The 27,169-nt window shown below is 38.0% G+C and overlaps 1 protein-coding gene across 2 annotated transcripts; it reads left to right on the top strand.

Annotated features, from left to right (window-relative positions):
• The first annotated feature begins 603 nt into the window (after positions 1 to 603).
• On the top strand, positions 604 to 26,932 carry LOC121315576 (transmembrane protein 214-A-like). 2 transcript variants are annotated; one of them, XM_041249786.1, is made up of 17 exons: positions 604 to 896; positions 2,776 to 2,984; positions 5,180 to 5,330; positions 8,594 to 8,728; positions 9,395 to 9,477; positions 9,969 to 10,074; positions 11,135 to 11,216; positions 19,022 to 19,123; positions 19,516 to 19,657; positions 20,443 to 20,534; positions 20,688 to 20,736; positions 21,064 to 21,174; positions 21,461 to 21,578; positions 22,070 to 22,166; positions 22,683 to 22,839; positions 26,039 to 26,190; positions 26,514 to 26,932. In XM_041249786.1, the coding sequence occupies exons 1-17, from the start codon at positions 740 to 742 to the stop codon at positions 26,635 to 26,637; spliced, it is 2,067 nt and encodes a 688-aa protein (XP_041105720.1). In that variant the 5' UTR covers positions 604 to 739; the 3' UTR covers positions 26,638 to 26,932. The 2 variants fall into 2 exon arrangements, with proteins under 2 accessions (XP_041105720.1, XP_041105719.1); XM_041249785.1 differs by having other exon boundaries at positions 26,511 to 26,932.
• Positions 26,933 to 27,169: the final 237 nt, after the last annotated feature.

Genomic DNA, 27,169 nt, shown 5'->3' with positions numbered 1-27,169 from the left:
CCACGGTTATTCTTTATTAACCTTTGCTATACTTTTACTATGATAAACATTTATAAGGGCTAGCACTTAAAACTTAAACTCTCACTTCAAAACAGAGCCACTACCTAGTCAATGGTAGTCTGAAGAAGCATGTGACTGATAAAAGCAGTACTCTGTTACTTTTTCCCTGTCACTAAAAAACACCTGACTGCATTTGCATGTTTACTTTTTATATAACTTGTCAGGCCTTCCATTGGCACAAAGCTGCATTTATTATTATTATTTTTAATTGTATTATTTAAATATATAATTGTGTTATTATTTTCAGATGTGGGATTATCTTAAAGAGTTTGAATTTATTATTGTGAATAAAAAAAAGGGCCGGTAAGTAATTGGAGTGAGGCCTTCCTTTTTGGTTTTACTGTCCTTACAGAGTCTTTCCGCAGTAAAAAAAATAAAATAAAATGTTGTTTGTCATGTAAACAACACACCGCATCCAACTTGCAAGTAAGGATCTGACAAGCAGTTTTTCATGCAAGGCCAGCAGGCGGCGCTGTAGCAGCTGATAAAACGGCAGCATTTTTAAATAATACATTCATTATGACGTCACAATAGAACGCCAACGAGTCAACCGCACGTTTAAATCCTCAGACGGAGAGGCTCGTCTGTTTCAATCACTACTTTATATATACGATACTAGAAAAGCCAGACGCTCAGAAATATACAATAATCATTTTAAGTCTCGAATTTTTTTAATAAAATGGCTTCAACCGCAAATGCAAGCTCTTCGATGAAGTGGGAAGTTGTGAAAAAAAGCAAAAAGCCGAACAGTTCAGCCAGACACCAAAATGTCAAGAAATCTGGAGGAAGGAAAGCCTTGGCTGAGTCTAACATGCCCGGGATTTTTGACTCCGCTCGTAAGTGAATACGCATGCAATAAGCAGTTGTTTTAATATTATTCAGCTAGTTAAATGATCTGAGTTACAGGCAGCACGCAGAATTATATTTGCCCTACTAGTTGCCTACGGAAATGCATGGCAGCTTGTTTTCAAATTGCACAGGCACAACGTTTACACACAATTCAAATCAATCGGCAGTGTTTACTGGCACTGTTGGAATTCTCGCATGGTACTGTCTATATTTAAACTTTAAATTTATTGATGTATTTTAAATACCTGTACTGTATGTATCACCGCATGACTGAATTCATGTTCATTTTTAGAACACATAGCTGACCGTGGAACAGAAAACTTAAGTTATTTCTGTCAGTTGTTGTTGTTGTTATTGTTATTGTTGTTATTATTATTATTATTATTATTATTATTATTATTATTTAGGAGACGCCTTTATCCAAAGCGACTTGCAGAAATTAAACAATATAAAAGTGCGTAAAATAATAATATACATATATAAAATACATTGGAACATGATGCAGAAACTTTACCTGTCTGTCATTCCCATGGTATTCAAAACTTGTTCTTAAAACGTGTTCTGCTTTGTGATATAGAAAGAGTGATTGTTAAATCCATTTCGGAGAAATATTTTCAGTTGCATAAAAGGTGCGTGGCATGAGTTAATAACTATACGCATTACTAGCTGTAAATACCTGACCAGGCAAGAGTTGTGGCGCCATATTGAAAACTGGAACAGAAAGTTCTGCAAAACAGTTTCATGTGTCGTTTTATTTTCAAGTTGTTTTTTTTTTAAACTGTAGAACTAGACATATCTAACTTTACAAACATTAAATCACAGTAAAAAAAAGTTGTCTAATTAAGACCTGACGTAATCGTTTTTTATTTTTTCATAACTGGATTAAGATGTATATATTCTGCCACACCGTTCTTTTTACATAAATAAACTGGCTTTAAAACGCACAAAATGTAATACACATTATAGTACATAACACGTTTTCCTGATAGCGGCAGTGTTGTGCGAGTAATTTTGCACAATTAATATTTTCAGTACATACTACAAATAGCATCTAGTTGACTTGCGTGTAGCTGAATTATAGCTAGGATTTGTGTTTTGAAATCGTTCATAGTCAAAGTGAATTCCTGCATTTGTGACCATCTCACCATTGACTATTCCTTGTGGTGGTTACTAATTTTCAAAGTCTTTCAAGCAGACCTTCCTCATAGGACAGTGGTAATACTGAAGCAAACACAATGGAGCATTTATTTAATCTGTACGACAGTGCTTCCTACAACAGACTGATTTAAAAGCAGTCAGTTCTAGAATGTTTCAACTCAAGCTGTAGCTGCCTCTCTTGACAACCTCTTCAACTCTATTTGCGCTTCTCTTCTGAACAGCTTACAGTGTGTGAAACTAGTTCAATGCAAACCCAATATAGAAAGTGATACCCGCTGGACAACTGTTAACCTCTGAGAACTATTATTGCTTTACAGCATGTCTCTGAGCATTCATTTTGCATAATGTGTCAAAGCTATTGTGCAGTATCATTAGAACTTGTGTGATTTTAAACAAATGGGTGTTTATAATCGGCTCAGCAAACATTTCAGTTTTGCCCCATCCATTTTAAAGCAGTTGGACACATTGAAAGTCAGTTCCTGTCAGGGTTGTCTAAGCTCACATTGTAAGCTGGAATGGCAGTACAGGTTTAAATTGTACCCTAAGGCACTGTACAGGACGTTCAGATCAGGGGAAGAGACTTTGTGTTTACATAATCTGTTAAATTGCAAGTTAGCAGACATCCAGTAAACATTGACATTTAATGAAAGACAGGATTGCCGATCTTTGCTATTGAGTAACATATGCTCTTTGTAATGTTTAATCCAGCTCCTTTAAAACCATCGGAAACCATCTACGAGAGCTTTGAGAGGCTGGGGAGGAAGAATAAAGAGCAGGTGCCCCCAGCGCCCGCCCCGGAACAGCAGCCGAAGAAACCCAATACAGGGAAATGTGACAAGAATTCCCCGAGAAACGAAGGAGACAAAAACAGCCAAAAAACTGTGAAATTCAAATCGTTGGAGGACGCCATGAAAGCTGTAAGTGAATGTTTTTGTTAACTTCGTAATACTTTGCACCGAGATACACTCGGATTTCTATTCAATAGAAATAAAGGATGAAAACTTTGGGTTGTCTTAGAGAGCCTGTCGGCACTGTATCCCTTTCTTCGCCTTGTTGACTAGTGGCTGTCCAAATTTGCGGGTATCGGAAATCGTGGATTTTGCTGTCTTGCACAGATTCGCTATATACTGCAGCTAAACTGTCGTCCTAATTATCCTAAATTGACTGATAAAGTCACCTGGAATATGTAACGTATTTGTTTGGTTCTAGTTTTGTTCAATTAACAGATGTTTTGTGTCTAAAGTAGGAGTTAAAAACTGGAGTTAAGGCTTTGAAAACCTGGTCCAGTAATAAGTCTCACGTGATGCAGTGTTTTTGACAGTTTCTAAAGATTTTACTGTTTTAAAAGTGCTTGCTATGTTGTTTTTTTGTATATGCATGCCAATAGCATCAGCTACAATAATCAGAACACATGTGATGTTTGTCATGTTTTCATGATGTTTTTATCTTGTGCGTTTATGACCCGAGGTACCTATACCTATATATATATATATATTATATATATATATATATATATATATCTATATATAATAGGTATATATATATATATATAGATATATAAAAAAAAAATTAACGAGGGAGCGCTATAACCGCGGCCGCTGTGTTATACCACAACATTCTCCTGCTTATTGTAAGCGTTGAAGAGCATTATAAACTGTGGGAAAGGGTGGGGGCGCTGCGGGACATGTCACACACCTGAGTGAAAAACAAAATTAAAATAACTTTCTCTCTAATGCACATATATATATATTGAAGTAAAAATGTAACTTTCCGTGAATTAACCATGCATAAAGCACCATGTAATTCAACACTATTTTTTTACCCCCCAAAAAGTCAGTTTTTTAAACTATAAATAGACTGGCTAAACGGCGGTTCGGAGTTCAGTTCGAAGCGACAGACAAGCAAACCAAGTACGAGGGGAAGAGGAAATGGGCTCGCCCCAGGTTCGGCAGATGAAGCTCCCGGAGAAAGCCGCAGTTCCTCTCGCAGCAAAAAACGAAATACATTAGGAAAGAACCACGTAATAGGTCCAATATTAAAACGAATGCTGAATAAGATGTCTGTGTTATAAAGTGCCAGCACAGCATTTCTTCAGTTCAGATACTGCATCAAAAGGGAAAGACAGAAACGGAAGTTAGACTGAGAAGTTGTTTACAGTTTGAACACCGGTACTGTGTTTACTGTAGAAATATTGCATGAATCACTGGTATAGGGAATTGGGGGACATGCTGTAGGAGCGTTGAGGCACGTTATAACGGAGATCCTTATAGCAAGGGAGCACTGTTTACAACAAATTATGGAGTGTGCCTGTGGATATATGCCTTCCTCTGTCATATATAATATTTATATGTGCGTACCATACTGACTTTGGAGGGATTCATGTTACTGATGATGGTGAGGGATGATACCTGTTAACAGCTTTACACTTCAGTGAATTTATTGACTTCCTTTACACACCATTTGCCACAGGCATACATTATGAAATTCAAACCGTGTTTTTACTGATTGCTGGTATATGAAGGTAAGGCATTGATGGAAGGAAAAGTAGAACCAGTTGTATCCAGCATTGAAATTCTGCTCATCTGCTTGAGATAAGGAATTGGTTTAGTTAGACTTTTTAAATGTACTTTTTAATTTTGTTTCTACATAGCTTATAACGTAACTTCTCCTTTCTCATCCATAACGTACACTTTAATAAGCTGCCAGGTTTGTGCTGGCTGTTTTTCACTGTGTGCTCTATTAATACTGTACATACTGTCTAGGACTCTGAACCTTGGATTAAAATGGCACGGGTGTGTAACATTTCTGCATTCAGATTTTGCTTTCATGCTGAGTTATCAGTTATAATTTGAAAATAAATATTGCAAACCTCCCCCTGAAAACCAGTTACTGCAGCTTTAATAACCATCCTGTATGTTTGACCATGTTTGTGAATCCATTCTGTGGACCCTGACAATTGCAAAGGACACTTTTTTTTTTTAAATGTATTTTTTGGTCTAGCAAGCAATGATTTAGATAACGTATTCATTTGTTCTGTTGAAGCCGATTCACATTCGTCTGGGTTGCCAGGACTGTTTCTAACGTCTTCTTTTGTTCTGCTTGCTTTCAAAAGCTTAATCTGTCAGCGCTTCAGCAGCAGCTGGAGAAGAGCCAGAGCCTCTTTCCTGAAAACCCATCTGTTTGGGTGAAGGACTTGGCCAGTTACCTCAACTATAAACTCCAAGCCCCAGAGATCGACCCAACAGTCAGCCAGTACTCCTACGGTCAGTCATTTTAACTTTCTGATGTCATCCAGAAAACATTCAATTGTGATCAATTTTAAAATACTGCGAACGACTTTATAAAGTCTGTTCTAAACCTAGTGTGATATAAGATAAATAATTGCTTTAAGGTCTACAGACTTGGCTACCAGTGTGATTGAAATGAAGAGCAGTTTAAAATGGGCTGATAACACCTTATTTAGGTTGTGTGAATAGGGTAATACAAGAACATAATTGCTGAGGTGGCTGGCAGTTGTTTGTTTTTCTCAACAAGGTTCTTCTAAGAACCAGGGGTGGTTGCAGGTCAATCGCTTCTCTGTACTTTGGTTATGTTTTCTCAGAGAATTGTATTTTGAGAATATATGTGACAGTGGCAAAGACATATTGGCCATAAACTAGCTGGTCACATGGTGAATTAGGCATTAAACCTTTGTCATGCACATCTTTCTCACATTAAAGAAGGAATTACTGGTCATTACTGGTTATTCTTTATACATTTGTTTGGCAACTGCACATTTCTAGAGCTTTTGTGAAAGTCTGTTGCATGCTGTCTGCCTACACCATAAATATCAGACTTGGCCATTACCAGGCAAGGCTAGCACATTTGTTTGGTATGCCATAGATTTAATTTTTTTTTTTTTTTTTAATTTTTTTAAAGTAACAGTTGACAATGTCAAACAGCATAATTGTGAGAAGAGCACACTACAAGGGTGCAAGTGATTCAAAAGCCTGAGTTTGTTTTTGTGGACCATTTATAAATATATAAGTTTATAAATACTGAAATTAGTCTCACGTGTGCTCAATGGTTATTTGAATTTGAAAAATGTGTGGGTTGCTAAATAAGGTATGAATTTGCTTGCTCTACTTTCCCAAAATTCAGTCTGCACCGTTTTATTTTAAAGTTCAAATATCCCAATTTTCTAAATGAAAAAAGACTCCTCACATTGATTAAATGTTAAATACACAGTTTAAAATACGTCAGTTCTTTTTATTCCTAAATTAATTTACTGTTTATTTCTACATGAAATGAAAAATAATTAATTCACATCTTCTCAGAAGGCAAGGCACCTGCGATGATGACACGCCAACTTTCTTTGCCACAGCAGCCTGTCGTTAGTTTAGACCTGACCTGTAGAAAGCGTTCAGTAACTCGTAGTTATCAACAGCATTTTGCTGTCGTTCACTCTTATGAAAATTTATGCTGATGAGGTAATCTTTAACCTTTCTCTCAATTAATTAAAAACATGCCTTCATAGACGAAAATCATTGGGGCTTAACGACGCATCTGAATTATCTCTTATGAATAGCAACTGCCATTAAATAGACAGCTATGAATGCAATCCGATCATGTACTCCTCTTCTCATTTCAACAGGCGTTAACCCTTTATAAATAGACCCCATACTGCTTGCACTGTGCTAAGTGAACCTGTCTTGCTCTACTAGATTCAGATTTTTATTTTTTTATTTTTTTATTTTTTTAATGTAAGTGTTGTCCATAATTTTAAAACTTGGCGGTTTGGTATAAATCTCAGCGTGTCTTAACATGGAGATGAGGGTTGGGTATATATTTATCGTGGAAAACTTTAAAATGTACTTGATTTTTGTGACCTTTTGAGGTTGTTTATTTCCTGTTTAACTGTAACTTGATTGAATCCATAGTGCATAGGGGAGGTAAACTATAAATTTTTCCCCTGTACTTTTTTTGCTTGGTGTATACACTATTTTATGTTTTGTTATGGTTTTGCTTTTTAAACGGTTTAAAATGTAATAAAAAAAAAACAATAATAAACCTGGAAAGTCATTCAGAAGACGCCAGAAGTCTGACATTGCTAATGAACAAAATTTTAACTTAATAAAACACACCCTACACCAACAGTGGTTGGACCTGTAGTCCGCACTGCACTGTTTACAACAGTTAACGTTAGCAGCGATGTGACTGCAACAGTAGTAGTTGTGGAGACTACAACAATGATTAATTAAATATAGGCTTGGTAGTTTAGTTTGTTTTGTTTTTATTCTCTGTGAAATTGTTCCATAGAAAAAATGGCAAGAGAACCAGATGGTTAATTTTAATTTTTTTCTTAAATAAGGAAGTTAGTAGGTTCATGTTGCTGCTGGGCCATGAATGGTCTCAACACCAATTGTAAATTAAATGTTGCTACTGTAAGCACTGGTAATAATCTGAAGCAGTGGTATTTCAAAATAACAAAAGCCTGTTTTTACTTGGTGGCTACAATGTTTTTATTTTAACTATTTTATTTATTGATTTTTTTTTTTTTTTTTTTTAAAGGTGCCATTCTTAATTGAAATACATTTTCAGCTTAAGTTTCATATTGAAGCTTGTTGTGTACTACTCACTCAATCAAACCTAGGAGGAATTTACTTCAAACCTTTTAGGGTCCGCACAATGTTAAATATCCCCCCGGCAACCTGGCCCTTCAACTCTTTTTACTCGAGCACATTAAAGAGGAGATTCATAATTGTATATTTCTGGTAGATGACCATATTTGCCGCTCTATGCTCAGCAGTTAGTCCTTCAGTTGCCCCCTTCTTTTTTTGAATTCTTCTGAATTCTTGTACTGCTTTTAGAATGAAACACTCACCTACAGGTACCAAAACTGACTTGGTGTTACTGAATAAGAAAGTTTACTGGTCCAGAGCTTGCTTTTGAAAGTGGTGTAAAATGGTTCGGAATGCATCGGAGAACATATACACCCCCACCCCCACCCCAGAGCTTCGAGGGCCTAGACTGATCCTGTGTAAAAACAGTGCTTCTACCCCAGGAGTCTGTCAAAATGATCATTGCCCCTTTCACTCATGTATTAAGCAACCAGGCTGTCTATTTTTTTTCATCGTTTACAACTCTGTATTCTGAAATGAGTTACAATGAGATGACTTATGTGCAATCTGGGATATAGTGGAGTCATCAGTACTTAAGTCACACAATTTTACACACATCTAGAGAATGCAGTATGATAAAACACGATGAAGACATTATATAGCATCATGTGTCATTGTTTATACATGGCTTTGACCCCCATACTCCATACCTGTCATTGTATCGTTAGTGCAATTTGAAAATTAGATTCACACAGCTTTTTTAAAATTGTTTTATCCCAGTTATGAAGTTTAAATGCACATCTTTTTCACAGCTCCTGTGTACTTCTAAAAATCTTCAAATTAGCATAATGGGTTTAAAAATAATCTTTCATAAAGTGACCCTCAAACTTGCATAATAACCCTTTCTTTACCTATTTTCACTCTAGATTACCCTTACTGCTTGGCAAGCAAGGAATTGAAGAGCATGTGCAAGACTCTGCTGGTGAAGTCGGCTGACAGCCAGCAGCTGCTATTTGATCACTGTATCTACACCATGCTGCGTGAGCTGGACAAGCAACCAGGTACGCTTTTTGAAGACCAGATAACCATTTTGTTTGGGGCACATCTTTTCAAAGCAAACTGACACTTCTTATTTGCTTTAAAAAAGAAAAAACGGACACTGAGTTGCTGCATGTTAGCTAGAGCAAAATCTTGTTTAAATTGCACCTACTCTAAAATTTCTAAAATGGATGATGTATTAATTTTATCAATGTTTGTGAGGAAAAGCATTTGAACATGACTGATTTACAAATGGATTGGAACTTGTTATAATGAATAAACCCGTTATAATAGGACGTTATTTTTAAATACTTGGAGATTATCATTAGCAAACTGTGCCTCTCATTAATTTGTGGTAGGAGACATTCTTTTTGTTGCATTGCAGTCATAGGTATTGGTTTGTTTTGTTTTAGCCTTAAGTAATGTTTGCTCAAGGAAAAGTGAAACATTGAAGCAGTCAAAATGGGGCCAACAAGCCCACACTACTTAGGAGTTTATTTGCTGTTATTGAGGGGTAACTGCTTTAAGTGTTGGTGTAGACACATTGAATGAAATTTGCTTCACTGAAAATGTGCTACTCTGAGTCGGTGACCAGATGTTTAGCTATTTGACATAACCCAACTTCATTTATTTTTCTGCTGCTTATAAACCAAATGAAGTCCAAGTATTTGTTTGCTTTACTTGTGCAGGTGAAGCGCTGCATGGCTACAGGTTTTGCATTCAAACCATAATGCTGGAAAACCCCAAAATAGCTACCCAGAATCTCGCCAGTGTGAGTACATGTTAGTCACTGTGGAGCTTGGCTGCCACTAATCTTATCTCATTTTGCAGACCTTAAATTGTGACTCGGATGTAAACCTATTGAAGTCTGATCAAATACAGTATAATGTGCATATTGATTCAGTAGTTTCAAGGTTGTAAAAATGACAAAGTGTAATAGTAAGCATTGAATGAAGATCATGAGTGAAGATATTAAACTCTTTTAAGCAGTATTTATTGTAGTCAGATCAAGAACCTGCTAACTTAGTCACAGCTTGTCAGTTTCAAAAAATGGTGTTATCGTGAGCAGTACCTTCTCTGAAGACTTCAATTATTTTACCTTGCATACATCAGCAGTCAGGAATTAATGAGTAGATGTTTTTGTTGGATAACTCTGGGCTTGAAAAGCATTCACAACTCCATACCAGACTACCAAAGTATGTTTTCAGCTTTTTGACAACATTTCCTCTCTGATCTGAAAGCTCTAAACATTTTGTTTTTCAGCATTTGGAGCTGTTGAGATCTCACAAAAACAAGCCAGTCAAATGTCTCACCATCATGTGGGCCTTGGGGCAGGCAGGTTTCACAGACTTGACTGAGGGACTGAAAGGTTTGCAAGCTCTTCAGTTTGAGATATAAATTGCAGAAGACATTTTTGTAACGATTGAATTTTTTTTTTTTTTTTTAAATCTCTCATGGCTGTTTTAAGCCACCCTTTCACCCAGTTTGCATAATCGTGCAGCTGTCAAACAGGATGAAGGCCATGGTTCAGTATTGTCAAAAAATGGATATCTTGAAGTTGTTTTGCTATCAAGATGGGTTTCATGATCTTATTTTACAGAATCCACCCCAGGAGATTTGTAAGGGTTAAGAAGGGGAAAATGAAGATTAAAGACAACCTGCTAGTCTACTCAATTGCTTGTCTATTGGCAAGAATAAATAATCCATGGCAAGCACTGTGCTGGGCCTTCTGTTCAGCAATAGAGACTAGTAGCAACATGCCTTTTTTTGCTCATGACCAGTACAAGCATGATCTTTATCAGTTTAAAGCTGTGTCATCAGAGTGGCAGCACTAAGAACTGACCTAAATACTTCCCTTTCACATGAGCTAAAAAAAAATACCCTAAAAACAAGAAAGCATTTTGCTGTATAAAATTGATTTCCTTGAGGAATTTGATTTATTTTTCAGACTTTTGGTTACAGTGCACAGTTTTACTTAATGGGAAGCTCTCTCGATGATGGAACAAAAGCACTACATTTTTTAATTAAATACTATTGGTTCAGTGAAGCTTCCAGTCTTGCATTGGAGAGTTCCATTTGCACCAATTGGTTGAGTAGCATCCAATCACAATACCAGGAGCTTCCAGGTGCAGTTTAGGAAGCATTCTTCATTGAAGGCACACCTACAGCCAATCTCATTCCTTAGTCACATAGTGCTCTATATGATGCAGGCTGTACTAAGAATCCACCTAAGAATCCACTCATTAGTTTTAATAAGCTAGTGTGTCTGTATAGTAAGGATGTGGTGTCCCTACAATGACAACTGTACTGTCATTCCCAATTACCTAACCAGCATAGTGTTGGGAAAGTAGTTGTAATCGTAATAATTCATGCAACTTTTAAGGTATTGTATACTTCTACATTTTTTTTTCTTGTGATTTTTATTCCAGTGTGGTTTGGCATAATGTTGCCAGTCCTGGGTACAAAGACACTGTCCTCGTATGCTATTGGCTACTTGGAAAGACTGCTAATGTGAGTACTCTTTTTAAACATATGTTTCTTTACATCTGCAAATATACGTATTTATTAGGGCTGCTCAGATTAATTGGACCGATTAATCAACTAGAGTCGATCGCAGATTGATTTAATTTTTTTTACAACTTAATGGTGCAGAATTGTATTTTTGTATATAAAATCAAATCCACCAATAGAACCTGCGTTTTCTCCACTACAGTCCAATCATACATCAGCAGAGGCGGGACATAAACAGTTGAAAGTATTCTCTGCCTTCGCTGACGATCTTGAGTAAGTTTAACCAATGGGAAAGTCGGAAAGATCTGCCCTGGTTTTGCAGCTGTGCAATCATGAGTGAGGCAGGACATAAATATGCTAGGCCCTAAGCGGGTGTAACAATAGCTGAATTTTGTGCGATATTGCTTATTGTAGAACATTATTGAGAATTATGTTGAATGTCGAAGTAATATTTTGATTTACTTTTTACAAATAAAAGTATTAAATAAAATGTCATCAGACAACGGATGCATCGTAGTTGATTTGGTTACAAATCCATTTTCAATAAGAACTTTCTCAGAAAATTGGAGATTGCTAAAAAAAAAAAAAAAAAAAAAAAAAAAAAAAAAAATAGGGAGGTATAATACCTGAATCGACACAGGAAGGGAAGGGATGTACTCGGGACCGTACCGAGGTGGGTGAGAGCAGTTGCGGCAGCACATGGCACTGACCTCGGGGCGCCGATTGGCTGACAAATAATAAGCAAAACAAATTCAATTCAAAACAAAAAACATGATGAAAGAAATGAAAGTGTGTTATTAATCGGTGGCGCCGATTGGCTGACTAATTAATAAGGTCAAATAAAAAAATCTGTGTCGTTCGGGTTACCCCACCGACCTAAATTGTTTTGCTGATAACGGGCTAAACTTCTCACTTTCGATCTAAAAAAAACTGACCAGTCATGCAATTTTCCAGAAGCAGCGTAGTAAACAACATCTTCAGTTAATATGATATGTTGGGGTCTGAGCAGCACGGCTGCAGTTTGTCGACAAGTAGTTTTGCATAAGTGCAAAATGCGACCACATACTGGAAAAAAGAATTATAACCAGTGTTAGACTCGGGTGGGGGGTGTAAACGCCCTTTTTTCACACTCCATCTTCATTGTTATTTATCTTGAATAGTTGCCTGTTTTATTTCTCACCAGTACTTTTTAATGTTTAATGTTCCCTCGATAGAAAACAGCACACAACAAGCACTGCCTCCCTAGCAAGGTCTGTGAATTTGCTGAAAATAACTGTGAAAGCTTAATTAGGCTTGCTACTTTTCGATATTAATCAGTAAGCTCTTTAAACATCGAATTCCCAAAAAAAAGTGTTAGACTGAAATAAGTTTATATATGATAAATGTCGGAAAAAAACACGTTGTTTTTTTTTTATTTTTTTACCAAAAATAATCCTTTAGAAATCCTCTCTAGTATGTGTAGTTTTATACTTCATGACTGTCCCATCTCTGTTCCGCTCTGAATGGCCGGGGTTTGCTGTCAGTCATCTCAGTGGTTTGTTAGTACTGTACTTTCACCTTGTTCTGACAAGTCTTGTTGACTGAAGCAGTGCTAGATTCTCTCATTTGCCAGCTGCAGCGCCTATCATTCAAAGTGCCTACTTTGAAATTGGCGGGTTAAGGTGTAGGTAAGCGTTTGCTTTAGGTATACGGTGACGGTTTTAGTTTGATTTGAAAATGGGGCGCAAGAGAAAAACACTAAATGAATATTGTGCACAATACCCTGGCCGACGGCTGAAGTCTCCGTGGCAGGATGAAGCGGGCCCGTCTGCCTTGCCTTCCAGTGATGAGTCCAGCTGTGCTGAAGCAGGAGAGTGGGAGTTCAGACTGAGTAACTAGTTTTGTTCAACTATCTAATGTTTTGTTCTGTGCATATTCTAATTACTCGTAGTTTGTGCTGTAAAGGTCTGTGTAATACACTTGTATATGCAGCGTTTACTACGGTTTAAGGCAATTTTTTAATGTGCAGCTCAGCTGTGACCAAACTTTATTTCAATTAGAATGTTGGTAACCATGGTTTTGTTGCATGTTAAATATGATAAAGGGGTTTCGCTAAATGAGAAATGTTTTTCAATGACATAAAGTCGATATTAATCGTCTATTTGGCAAAAAAAAATCTAATAGTAGCAAGCCTACTTAATACAAAGCAAAAGTTGTTTTAATATCTTATCAGTGTTTACAAATACACAACACACCTAATATAAAGCCTTCAGTTATTTATTTTATTGCATACATTTTGTTTTAATTAACTTGACCTGCTATTTTGTCTGATTTTAAATGTGTTTTTTTAATTGTACGCATTTTATTGCTTGTTTCTTATTTCCTTGATGTCTGTATGGTCTTATGTTTTATTGTAAAAGAGCTTTGGGATACTATATTGTACGTAAAAAGGGCACAAATTTTAGGGTAGTGTTGTCTGGTTTTTATGCTTTTTTTTGTGCCCTGCAGTTTTATGGTCATTCTTTTTATTTATTTTTTTATTTTTTATGACTTAGCATGCAGCAGTCATATTTGTTCAATTGAATGTACACTATTCGTGTGTGTTATGTTGTGGTCATTTTGAGGACTTGCTATATTGTGTTGCGAATGACTGTGCTGTCAAAGGGCCGTGTGTCGTTTTGAGAGGTGTCCTGCAGTGCTGATGCCAAGCTTTTTCTATTTTGTGGGCGGAATATCCTCCAGTTTTAAATAATCATGGTCTAATCCTAAACATTTTTTAAACATTACAGCAGAAATTTTTTGTATGTAAAATGAGTATTTTTATTTTATTTGAAATGTTTAAAAAAAAAAAAAAAAAAAAAAAAATGGGTCAAGTTGGGAGTGAATAGTCAGATTGTTTTCCAGATGGTTTGTGTGGTACACCCATGTAACCGTTTTTGGAAATACCCTTATTGCGTCGAAATTAGCATCTTATAGCCAACGTGGTTATTTAAGATATTTCACAAGAACAGGCAGTGATAGTCCTTCTAGTTTAGAGAGCGAATCTACTTTTCTGTATTCTGGGCTGGGAACTTTCCAGAGAAATCTACCCAACCGAGAGATTGGCAGCATTTTCTAGTTCAGCATCTTCTGCTATTAATTGTAACTATTATACTGATCATTGTTAACTTAAAACTTAGTCCCAATCTTTATATGCAAATAAACATTTTCCCATCCAACTAACAGTAAGACTTTTCAAGCAGGGAGGTAATTTATTTGCAAGTTCTCCAACAGTCCAATGTAGTTTCAGTAAACTGAAATTGATTAAAAATAATCTCCGAACCTCTATGGGCCAAGCATGCTTGTCTAATCTAGCCATTATATGCATTGAATTTGCATTGGCCAACTCTTTGAACTGTCACGATGTCTGACTGAATGACTGCATGACTGAAGGCAATAAAACGTTGGGTTATTAACATAACCCTGGTTCTCTGAAAGGAATGACAACCATTACCGAGCGGGAAGAGTCCTCTAACCGCCAATTGCTGAGCATATATAAAAAAAGTTGCCCTATCGGGGCCCTTCAGTGAGGAGGAGGAGGTCCCTCCTCACTGTAGCATAATTCCATTTTCTTATGAAATCAGAGGTCAGCTGGGGACACAACCTCGAGGGGTAATGGTTGTCATTCTCTTTCAGGGAACCAGGATTATGGTAATCTACCGTTCCTTTTCAAGTGGAATGACAACCATTACCGAATGGGAAGCTGTACTAAAAGCTGTCGTGGATCCAGAATACCGACAGTACAGCCTCATGGCGTTGGCCTCAGAGCCCACATGACGCCTAAGGGCATGCCGCCTGCAAAACCCTAGAGCCCAGAGAGGGTCTCACTTGGTTTGCAACATCATGGCGGTAGAAACGCGCAAATGTCCGACTACCTGTCCATGTAGCAGCATTGCATAGCTCGTCCAAGGAGACGCCATGAAGGAAAGCCCACAAAGTTGCTTGTTCCCCAGTAGAATGGTCCGTAATGTCCCCCGGTAAGGGGGGTCCGTCTGTTCATACACCAAGCATATACCATCTGCCACCCAGTGCGCTAGACGTTGCTTTGATAGGGCTTGACCTCTAGAGCGGGACCCATAGCAGACAAACGGCTGGTTGGACTGTCTCCAGGACAGCGTGCTATCCAGGTAACAGCGCAGAGCCCAAACTGGGCAGAACGTGTGCTGTTTATCATCCTCCACTGACTCGTGCGGGAGAGGTCTGAAAGTTTCCAAAAGCACTGGTTGGTTAATATGGAATGAAGATACCACCTTTGGCAAATAGGCTGGATTTATTCTTGGTGTTATCTGCGAGTCATTTCCAGTGAAAGCCATACATGTCATCGATGGACAGTGCATGAAGCTCACTTAATCGTCTGACATACGTAATGGCTATTAAAAACCCCACCTTCATGGAACCAGGGCGCAGTTCTGTTGACGCCATGGACTCAAATGGGGGACTCGTAAGGACCCACAGTACCAGTTCTAGATCCCACTTGGGGACCACACTTTTCATGGGAGGATGCACCGCAGAGGTGAACCGCCCTGATGGAACGCAGGTTTCTGTGTGTCCAGGACAGGAGTCGGTGCGCTGCGTGGTGAAGGACCGGCTAGCGCAAGCCGCCTTGGTGGTTTATGTAGGCTACCACTGTAGTATTGTCCATCCACACCAGCACGTTTGTCCGCTAACTGCTGGCAAAAATGAGATAACTCCAATGTCCCTTCCACTGACCTCTTTTTCCTCTCCCATTCCAGACCGCTCCCCAGCCCAGGCTGGAGGCGTCTGTAGTGACCACTTTTCCTTCTGTGAGGGGATCCAAGGTGCAGATTGCCGGGACGGAGCCACCACCCCAGTGTCTTCTGTCATTGTCTGGACACTCGCACCAACTGTTACCGATCTCGGACCGGGTGCACCTAAAGCGTATTTACCCAGGCTTGAAGTGGGCGCATTCTCAGCAGCCCTAGTGGAAGGATTCTCAAGACGGCTGCCATCAGCCCCAACAACCTTTTTGATATATTTTGACCTGTAGGAGAGCATCCTCTCTGAATAGGGAGAGTGTGGCTTCTAACGACCGAATCCTGTCTTCCGACAGTGAGGCAAGCATGCTCACAGAGTTCAACTTGATCCCCAGGAACACTGTGGACTGAGATGGTATGAAGTTGCTCTTCTGTTGATGTATCGAGAGCCTTAACTTGATCACATGGTCTATAACCTGTTTTGTGTGTGCCTCTGCGCGTGGTTTGGAATGCACGCAAACTAGCCAATCGTCCAGATAGTTCAGGATCCGAATAACCCGCAGCCTGATTGGAGCCAGTGCTGCATCCATGCACTTTGAAAATGTGCATGGCGCCAGCAAGAGGCCAAATGGCAGCACGCAAAATTAGAGGACCTCTGCAGAAGACCCTGGACCACGGACCTCATTCTCCCATGGCTCGGAAAGAGACTCCACTGGGGATAGGGCTGCTCTCCTGCGTTTTTAGTTCTTTTGGAGAACTTTCTGTACGGAGAGCAGTGTCTTGGACTCATGGTCTGGCCCTAAGCATCTGGCGCAGGACAAGTGCTCGTCCTGTCTGGGCAGCTTCGCCGTGCACTGGTCGCACTGTTGAAAACCAGCGGAGGACCCAGTTGAACGCACTGACATGGCGTGTGCGTAGCCGGTGCTGCTGCGCTCGGTGCCGGGAGGAACCGCGATCGGTGTCTAGCAGTCGGTACCGTGTCAATAGGTGCCGATGGGGAGCATGGTCGGTGCCGGGCTGAAGATGGTCACACCAGCGCGGGGTCAATCGGGGTCGGTGTCATAGAGCGCTGTCGGTGCAGAGTCAATTGGTGCCAATGGTGAGCATGGTCAGTGTCGGGCTGTAAATGACCACGAAGATGGTCACACCGGTGCCAAGTCAATCTGGGCTTGGTAGGCTCTGTCTCAAGCCTGAAGTCGGTGGGAGAACCACGCTTGAAAACGACTCCACGAGCCCGTGGGGTCCTATACAGCACAACAACAGCTCCAAACACATTAGATAGAACTACACGAGGTAGTAGAAGAGAGTAATGGCTGCTTGCCAATCTCGCAAGAGGGGTCAAAACTAGCTCTAGTCAGTAACCTGATGGGAGAATTGGGCAGGAGCGCTCTCAATAACACTCGGTGATTGGCGGTCGGAGATGGCTGTTCTCTTTTGGTGATGGTTGTCATTCCATTGAAAGGGAAGTACATTTGTACATGTTTTATTTGCTGAGTGGAAGTTCCAGGGGTGAGGGGGCCACTGGATTTATATCTCGCACAGCGCGCCATCAAGGATCTGTGTGGCTCTGGATATACTCGCTACTTCCAAAATTGAAATTATTAAAGGTATCCGTGGCTTACGGGTAGCTGTCAAAAAAAAATAATAATACTGCTCTGTCTTTTGTTCAGTACAGAAAAGGTAATATGGAACAGCACTGGCTACTAGATAGTCAGCACAAAAACACTAGCGTTCCAAAGTCACTTGCAAGCAACTACGCACAATTTTTGGACAAACCCAGATTGATGTTCAAATGGATAAGCATAAGCGTAGGGATCCAGTACATCACCATGAGCAAGAACTGAATGATTTAAGTATTGCTATGCAGGACAGCCACTAAGATTGTTACCTCTTTATTAAAAATGTGGACAGATTAATCTACTGATTTTATTTAATCGACTAATGCCTATCGATTTTAACTGATCAAAAATTAATCGTGACAACTGTGATATTTATACAATGTGTAATAAATGTGATATGATAACAAATTATATATCAAATTAAATATATATATATATATATATATATATATATATATATATATATATATATATATATATATATATAGCATATATAATCTATAATGTACAATTTTTTTTTTTTACCCCAGTTTTCTCCCCAATTTGGAATGCCCAGTTGTTGTTTTTATCCCGGTTCACCGCACTCCAGATCCACAGCAAAGCCACCAGACCTATAGTGCCAGAGGACAACACAGATATGAATGGTTCCAGTGCAGACTCGCAGGCGCCATTTCAGCCACAGTGGATTCCCCTGCCAACCTAATCCCTCCCAACCCAGGCCAATTAATAAAAATAAATACATAAAGCAACTCGATGGAAGTTTTGTATAAATCTAATGCCATGGCCCAACTGAAAATATCAAGGTGACGGGGCCAAGGCTAACTCGTAAAATAAAGGTGATATTTTCATTTGGGTTATGGCATATTATATATAAACCATGGTACACAGCTGTTTTATTGAAAAATCAACACAAAAATATATAGTCTATCCAAGGTGAAAGACAAATACTTAAATAGTTTGGGATTTTTCATTTCTTTTGTAAACAATTTCAAAAATACTTGGAATGTGGAAATACCTTATAAAATAACAATTATCCAGCTATGCTTTTTATGAAGCAGTTTTGTGTCTAGTTCAGTGAGGTCAGAATATTCTGATACCATTTGATGAAAACATGTTTTGTAGCCTTGTCACTCAACTTCAGCTTTTCCAAGTCTCTCTCCACTGATTCTGCAGTGAATCTCGGCTGGCTGAGCATACATCATATCATTCTGACAGCTCTGAAGAGAACAGTGCTTTGCATGCGAGACCTGTGGCATGACAATGACTCCATTATGCTATTCTGAATCCCTAACTCTTAAAAATTCACTTCATCTACACGCAACTTGAGGAATGAAGCAGTTTGTGTGGAGGTAGTTTAAATGTTGACATCTCGCACAGGGATGTGCTCAACGAAAATAGAAACCTTTGCTTCTCTGCCAGCTAAGACATCACATGTTTGGTTTTTCTATGCTAGGATGCACGCTAATCTATCCAAAGGCTTTGGAATTATGGGACCAAAGGACTTTTTCCCTCTGCTGGACTTTGCCTTTATGCCCAAAAACGCCCTGTCTCCCAGGTAAGAATATTAAAAGTGCCCAGGATACATTACGATTACCTGCTCTGCCAGTTGCAGTTGAGTAAAGGCAAAGGGGTACTCTTTCAAAGATCTTGAAACAGTCATCCAGAAACAATCTGTACTATCAATTGCCATTGCAATATCAAAAGGAAATATTTACGTACTATATAAGAAATTCTAGTAATATTTCTGAAGCCATAAAATATTTAAAGCATAGCTTGTTAGTACACTTATACTTTAACAAACATGGGTATGCACTTTTTATTTTTATTGAAATAAATTACAAGCACCTAGTCACATTTGTTTTCTGACTGGACAAGGTGTAGTGAAGTATAACTAGCTTGCCTCGGTGCTATTCTGGAATCCTGAATTGAAGTGCCCTTTGTTGTTAGTCTGCAGGAGCAGCTTAGACTGCTGTACCCGAGGTTGAAGGTGCTGGCTTTTGGAGCTAAACCTGAATCTACCTTGCACACATACTTCCCATCCTTCCTGTCCAGAGCAACCCATAACTGCCCTGATGACATGAAGAAAGAGGTTAGAGCTGGGGGCAAGGAAACAATAAAGGTTACTGTACTAAATCAAAATCAAGAACTGACTTATTGTTAGAATGATATGGTTATATAACCACACAGGTAAGACATTTACAGTACTTGTCTGTTTAAGAAGCTTGTACATCGTGATGGAGCATACCGTATTGATGTGAAAAAAGTCGATTATTTAATTCATGCAATATGCCCTAAATCATGGGCAGACTGCTTTAGCTATCACTTCCATAGTGCTAGAAATTGGTTGACCACACATGATTACATATGTACAAAAGGTACCCAAGGTAAAATAAGGTACCCAGTATTTTACAATACTGTCTAGCACCCTGCTCAGCCCCCTTCCATTGGAATCATCTATACCAAATATCATAAAATGTCAAGCACTCGCCAGGTATTTGCTGTTAAGCTTATTTATTATAACATAATTATGAAAAAAACAATGAACGTTATGCGTGAATGTGCATCATTGTTTTTTCATAATAAATATATAAGCTTAACATCAGATACCTGGCGAGTGCTTGACTTCTTACAACATTCTGTATATTTACTTGCGTCTATAGCACACCATCAATACAAGAACATTTGTTCTTTTATTGTGCTCCTATTCCTTCAATAATCTATACCAGAAATACCAAAATCTCAAAAGGTACTCCCAATGACAGGCCACTGAAGCAAGAGGAAAGCATGTTCATAGCCGTCAAAGATACTAGTCAAGCGGTTAATTAAAGCCAAGCTACTGACTGCACTTACAGATTGTTTCTTGTTCATTTGTAGCTCCTGAACAGTTTGACTGAGTGTTTGACTCGGGATCCTCACAGTTTTAGTGTTTGGAGGCAGTTGTACACCAAACACCTTTCACAATCAAGGTAAAAAAAAAAAAAAAAATGTATGTGTAGGGGGGGTGGCATTCAGCATGGAACCTGGCAAATGTATTCTGTTTTGTTAATGAGCTGACTAATAAGTATACTTGTTTAGATAAGTCCTGTGTTTCTAATCTGACTTTTTTTTTTTTTTGCAAGTCTTCTACTGAATCATCTTTTGGACTCATGGAATTGTCAATCAGGAAAGGTATGTTATCCATAAACGAAATGGCATGTGCATTTTTGGTTAAACTTAACTTTCTCTAAATCTCTTCCTGGAGTTTTAGGAATATTACTAGTGATTTTAAAAGACTAAGATTTAATGTGACTTGAAAAGAAGGCTTTTAGTGTCCTAGTAAATGTACACCTTTCTTTTAGGAACACGAAACTTCATGTTTTATAAGAAACTTTAAAGCATGATTTTGTATTTGTTTTATTTTTAATAAAAGTTAAGAGCATTGAACAAAGGCATCATATAATTTAGCACTTCAATTGTGTAATCCTGAGTACCTCCTATGGATTTTTTGAATTTCAGGTTTGCAGATCTCTGCCAGAAACGGTGCAGTCTTTCAAAGTTACTAATGATGAAATGAGTACATCTGCTGCCAGCTCACAGGAGGTTAAAGCCTGCAACGATGTCTGCAATGTAAGAATTCTCTAGATCTGCCATTAGATTTCGTAACAAATAATAAATAAACTAAAAGGTGTTATGGGAAGGTATTTTAAAATAAAAAAAAAAAACTAATTGTTAGCTTATTTTGAAATGTAAACTGTGTTTGCTTGGTTGCTGTTATTTCTGGAATGAAAACTAACATTGCTGTTGTATATTTTAGTTTACTGAAGTCATTTTATTTCATTAAATTAGTATTACTTTGTTGCTTTGAGAAATCTGATTCTTCCACTGACTCACTGACTGTTGCTTCCTTTTCCAGCAACTCCAGGTAAAGATGAAAGGACAAGGCTTCCCGTGGTCTCGTCTGGTGTTGGTAGCACTAGTGTTTGCTGCTGGATTTGTCATGTATGACATCCGAGCAAATGGATCCTTTAAAGGTTTGTCCTACAGATCACATTTCTGTAATGTCACATGTCTAAAATTAATGAAATTAGTTATTAAGTTAACTTTTTTATAGATGTGTAAAGTTGAGATCTGTTTTCCGTAGCACCAAATGTCAAACCAGATTCACAATGTGCCATCCTTCTAGGAGCTTCATCCTATAATTATAATAATAAAGATGACATTTTCATAGCATAGGTACACACATTGTTCACAGATCCTGTTGGAATGTAATTCCGTTTACAGCAAATTCAATTAGTAAGTCATCATCTTTCTTGTGCTGTGGTGTTTCAAGTTCTACACAGTATAGTGGGAGTATTCTAAAGAAAACCATTTTCAGTTGAGTAATATAAGTGACTGACATAGAGCTTCTATTCCTTTTGATGTTTATAGTACACTTTATTTTCTATATGTTCATTACTTGATGCCACATTGTTTATCATTAATGAAGGTGTAACTGTTTGTTTTTGTATATTTTTAATTGAAGCCTCATCTGTTGCACATGTCCTTCACCAGTCTGGAATGATGTCCGTCTCACAACAGGCTTGGAATAAAATGTCTGTTTATTCTTACAAAGGTTACAGGTCAGCAGTATGTCTGTCTGTTTCTAGAAATATGTAGGATTTATGGGATATTTGCATTAAATGACGAGCAGTGATTGTCTGATTTCTATGTAAACATCCTTTCTTGAATGCTTTTGGCAAGACTTATCGTTGTTCAAAACAGCTAGAATAAACTTCAGTTCCCTATTTCCTGTATCATCTCCTCTTCTAAATACACAGGAAAAATTACTCCTTTGAATTAAAAAAAATAAAATAAAAATAAAAAATTCTAGATTTTCATTCCTCCTGTCACAGGCAAATCCAGTTGCATATAGCATACCTCAAGCTCAGGGAGTGCACTGTCAGGATTTTAGCAGCAGAACAATGACTCTACAAAGTATTGTGAATGGACAACGTTCTGTAGTTAAACAGGTCTGGGACATAAATGAAGTAACTAGTAAGTCAAGACCTGTGTTTTATATGTTTTAAGAGTCAACATCTTTTCAATAAATCAGAATTGTTCAGAAATGTCTGAACCATTTTTTCTATACTTTTTAGTTGGATAGAAACTAATGCACCATATTACTACTCTGAGATGGTAAATAAAATGGGACCTGTTTTGGAAATGGCTTTAGAAAAGACAACCCTGGCAGTGGGATACCTTGGAGAAAAGTATTCATGGGTCAAAGACAACACACCCAGGCTTATTGAATGGGTAAGCGCTTTATTATTGTTTTTATACATGTTGAAAGAAAATTAGTGGTTTTAAAATCGATCGGTCAAATGACCTGAGTTTTAAAGATTCAAGAAATAACTTCTGAAGACTAAAATTGCTAGCCAGGTAATTCAGTTGGTGACTCAAACACTGTTGCAGAAAAGCAATATCTACTAGGTAAGACTGGACAAACAAGGCGTTTCCATTATTGCTGTTGGCTTAACCATTTATTATACCCAACTAGGAATGCATGGTGACAGGGATGTAGTAGAGACCTTGAATGTATATCACACTTTTGAGTTATACATATCTAGAAAGCTGCTTATCCAACAACTTAGTGTGATACATAGATAAGATAATTGCATTACTGTGCCAATTTATGAATTAACAGAACTACTGACTGAATAAAGCTTGAGACACTTATACAAGTGTACATAAGAACATAAAGTTTACAAACGAGAGGAGGCCATTCGGCCCATCTTGCTCGTTTGGTTGTTAGTAGCTTATTGATCCCAAAATCTCATCAAGCAGCTTCTTGAAGGATCCCAGGGTGTCAGCTTCAACAACATTACTGGGGAGTTGATTCCAGACCCTCACAATTCTCTGTGTAAAAAAAAAAAAAAAAGTGCCTCCTATTTTTCTGTTCTGAATGCCCCTTTTGTCTAATCTCCATTTGCGACCCCTGGTCCTTGTTTCTTTTTTCAGGCTGAAAAAGTCCCTTGGGTCGACATTGTCAATACCTTTTAGAATTTTGAATGCTTGAATTAGGTCGCCATGTAGTCTTCTTTGTTCAAGACTGAACAGATTCAATTCTTTTAGCCTGTCTGCATATTACATGCCTTTTAAGCCCGGAATAATTCTGGTCGCTCTTCTTTGCACTCTTTCTAGAGCAGCAATATCTTTTTTATAGCGAGGTGACCAGAACTGCACACAATATTCAAGATGAGGTCTTACTAGTGCATTGTACAGTTTTAACATTACTTCCCTTGATTTAAATTCAACACTTTTCACAATGTATCCGAGCATCTTGTTAGCCTTTTTTATAGCTTCCCCACATTGTCTAGATGAAGACATTTCTGAGTCAACAAAAACTCCTAGGTCTTTTTCATAGATTCCTTCTCCAATTTCAGTATCTCCCATATGATATTTATAATGTACATTTTTATTTCCTGCGTGCAGTACCTTACACTTTTCTCTATTAAATGTCATTTGCCATGTGTCTGCCCAGTCTGAATCTTGTCTAGATCATTTTGAATGACCTTTGCTGCTGCAACAGTGTTTGCCACTCCTCCTATTTTTGTGTCGTCTGCAAATTTAACAAGTTTGCTTACTATACCAGAATCTAAATCATTAATGTAGATTAGGAATAGCAGAGGACCTAATACTGATCCCTGTGGTACACCGCTGGTTACCACACTCCATTCTGAGGTTTTTCCTCTAATCAGTACTTTCTGTTTTCTACATGTTAACCACTCCCTAATCCATGTACATGTGTTTCCTTGAATCCCAACTGCGTTCAGTTTGAGAATTAATCTTTTGTGCGGGACTTTGTCAAAAGCTTTCTGGAAATCTAAATAAACCATGTCATATGCTTTGCAATTATCCATTATCGATGTTGCATCCTCAAAAAAATCAAGCAAGTTAGTTAGACACGATCTCCTTTTCCTAAAACCATGTTGACTGTCTCCCAGGACCCTGTTACCATATAGGTAATTTTCCATTTTGGATCTTATTATAGTTTCCATAAGTTTGCATATAATAGAAGTCAGGCTTACTGGTCTGTAGTTACCTGGTTCAGTTTTGTTTCCCTTTTTGTGGATCGGTATTACATTTGCAATTTTCCAGTCTGTCGGTACCACCCCTGTGTCAAGAGACTGCTGCATGATCTTGGTTAGCGGTTTGTAAATTACTTCTTTCATTTCTTTGAGTACTACTGGGAGGGAGGATCTCATCTGGCCCAGGGGATTTGTTTATTTTAAGAGCTCCTAGTCCCTTTAACACTTCTGCCTCAGTTATGCTAAAGTTATTTAAAACTGGATAGGAACAGGATGACATGTGGGGCATGTTGTCCGTATCTTCCTTTGTAAAAACTTGTGAAAAGTAATCATTTAATATATTTGCTATTTTTTTCTCTTCATTTACGAGTACATACAGTAATATGTCACGTATCCGCCCTAACTGTTTTTCCACCATGATCAATCTTCAGCAACGTTCATTTATTATTAAGAACATAGTTTACAAACGAGAGGAGGCCATTCGGCCCATCTTGCTCGTTTGGTTGTTAGTACCTTATTGATCCCAGAATCTCATCAAGCAGCTTCTTGAAGGATCCCAGGGTGTTAGCTTCAACAGCATTACTGGGGAGTTGATTCCAGACCCTCACGATTCTCTGTGTAAAAAAGTGCCTCCTATTTTCTGTTCTGAATGCCCCTTTGTCTAATCTCCATTTGTGACCCCTGGTCCTTGTTTCTTTTTTCAGGTCTGAAAGTCCCTTGGGTCGACATTGTCAATACCATTTTGAATGCTTGAATTAGGTCGCCGCGTAGTCTTCTTTGTTCAAGACTGAATAGATTCAGTTCTTTTAGCCTGTCTGCATATGACATGCCTTTTTAACCTGGAAAAATTCTGGTTGCTCTTCTTTGAACTCTTTCTAGAGCAACAATATCTTTTTTGTAGTGAGGTGACCAGAACTGAACACAATATTCAAGATGAGGTCTTACTAATGCATTGTACAGTTTTAATATTACTTCCCTTGATTTTAATTCAACACTTTTCACAATATATCCGAGCATCTTGTTGGCCTTTTTTATAGCTTCCCCAGCATTGTCTAGATGAAGACATTTCTGAGTCAACAAAAACTCCTAGGTCTTTTTCATAGATTCCTTCTTCAATTTCAGTATCCTCAATATGATATTTATAATGCACATTTTTATTTCCTGCATGCAGTACGGGCTTTGTTTGCTGTTCCATTATTGACGAATAAGATGCCATTGTTTTCTATGACCTCCATAGAAAACAATGGCAGAGCAGTGCCCGGTTGTTGTATGATTGTATGTATAATCCTGTGACTGTGCTTATTGTTTTCTTTATGCCTGCACTGTTAATGTCATTTCAGTGGCTTAGTACTGAGCTGCAGTATAACAGCAAGTGCTAAAATGACTTAATGCATTCTAAATGTGTTTTCCAATTTGTTGTCCAGCTCCACTCCAGTATCCCAGATGGTGTGGTCCAGTTGATTGAATATCTGAAGGAATTGCTTCTATCTATTCATCAGAATTATCTACAGCCTGCTGTGGTGTATGTGAAAACATTGCTGGAACAAGGGTGGCAGCAGTTTGTAAATTCTTGCAAGTAAGTGTTAAAGGATGAAGTGGGGTTTGAACTTAAGTCCTGGGAGGTGGGTCAACTTCTTATTTTCCCATCTACCATCAAGCTTAAGATCCTTTACACGGTGTTGGTGTAAATCAAAGTTTATTTCTATAATTCTGTAACTATAACATTGCTATATATCAAAATAAACAACAGCTCCCCCATTTTTATTTTTACTCCCTCCACACATTTTATATTACTAAGAAATAGGTGTGTTTTAGACACTGCACAGAATATCAAACAAATGATGATGTAATAGAGATAGAAGTGAACAATGGTCTTTTTTTTTCTCCATTTTGCAGAGGAGAAGTATCTTGGCCCTGTGTGCAGGATCATTTGGGATTCTGGTCTATGTCCACCTGGACTTACCTTCAAAACACGACCATTGCTGTTAAAAACTGGGCATTTTCAGTGCTGTCTAGGCTGTAAGACTTGTTTCACGCTGGGACTAAATCAGTTTTGTTCTTGTGATCTAGGACAATACCACCCGTGCTTTTTAATGGTGACATGGAAGAAGGGTTTTACAAAAGAAGCTGGCGCTTATACATTTAAAGACTTGTCAAGCTGCATGAAATTTTGTATCAGATTCCTTTTCTACTTTTGTTTTTGTTCATTATGGGGTTTATAGATGTACCTTTTTTCCAGGTTTTATAAATGTTTCAAACAGTGTTACATATTTATGATAACTTGCCAAATGGAAATACGGTTTAAGAGGTTACCAACAATTTTGTTCATATATATATATAATATATATATATATATATATATATATATTATATATATATATATATATATATATATTATATAAATGTATATATTCCACAAGACATGGTTTTAAATTCCATAAATTAAACTAGGATTGTGAGGGCAAAGGTTTACAGCCAACTTTGATTTATGCTAGTCTTTCTTTTATGAATTGTAACCACTTGCTGATTTGTAGAGAACATAATCTACAAACTCG

Source organism: Polyodon spathula, chromosome 5 (genome assembly GCF_017654505.1).
Source record: "Polyodon spathula isolate WHYD16114869_AA chromosome 5, ASM1765450v1, whole genome shotgun sequence".
Taxonomy (NCBI): Eukaryota; Metazoa; Chordata; class Actinopteri; order Acipenseriformes; family Polyodontidae; genus Polyodon; species Polyodon spathula.
Note: the sequence above shows the minus strand (reverse complement) of the source record. Positions and strands in the feature narration are given on the sequence as shown.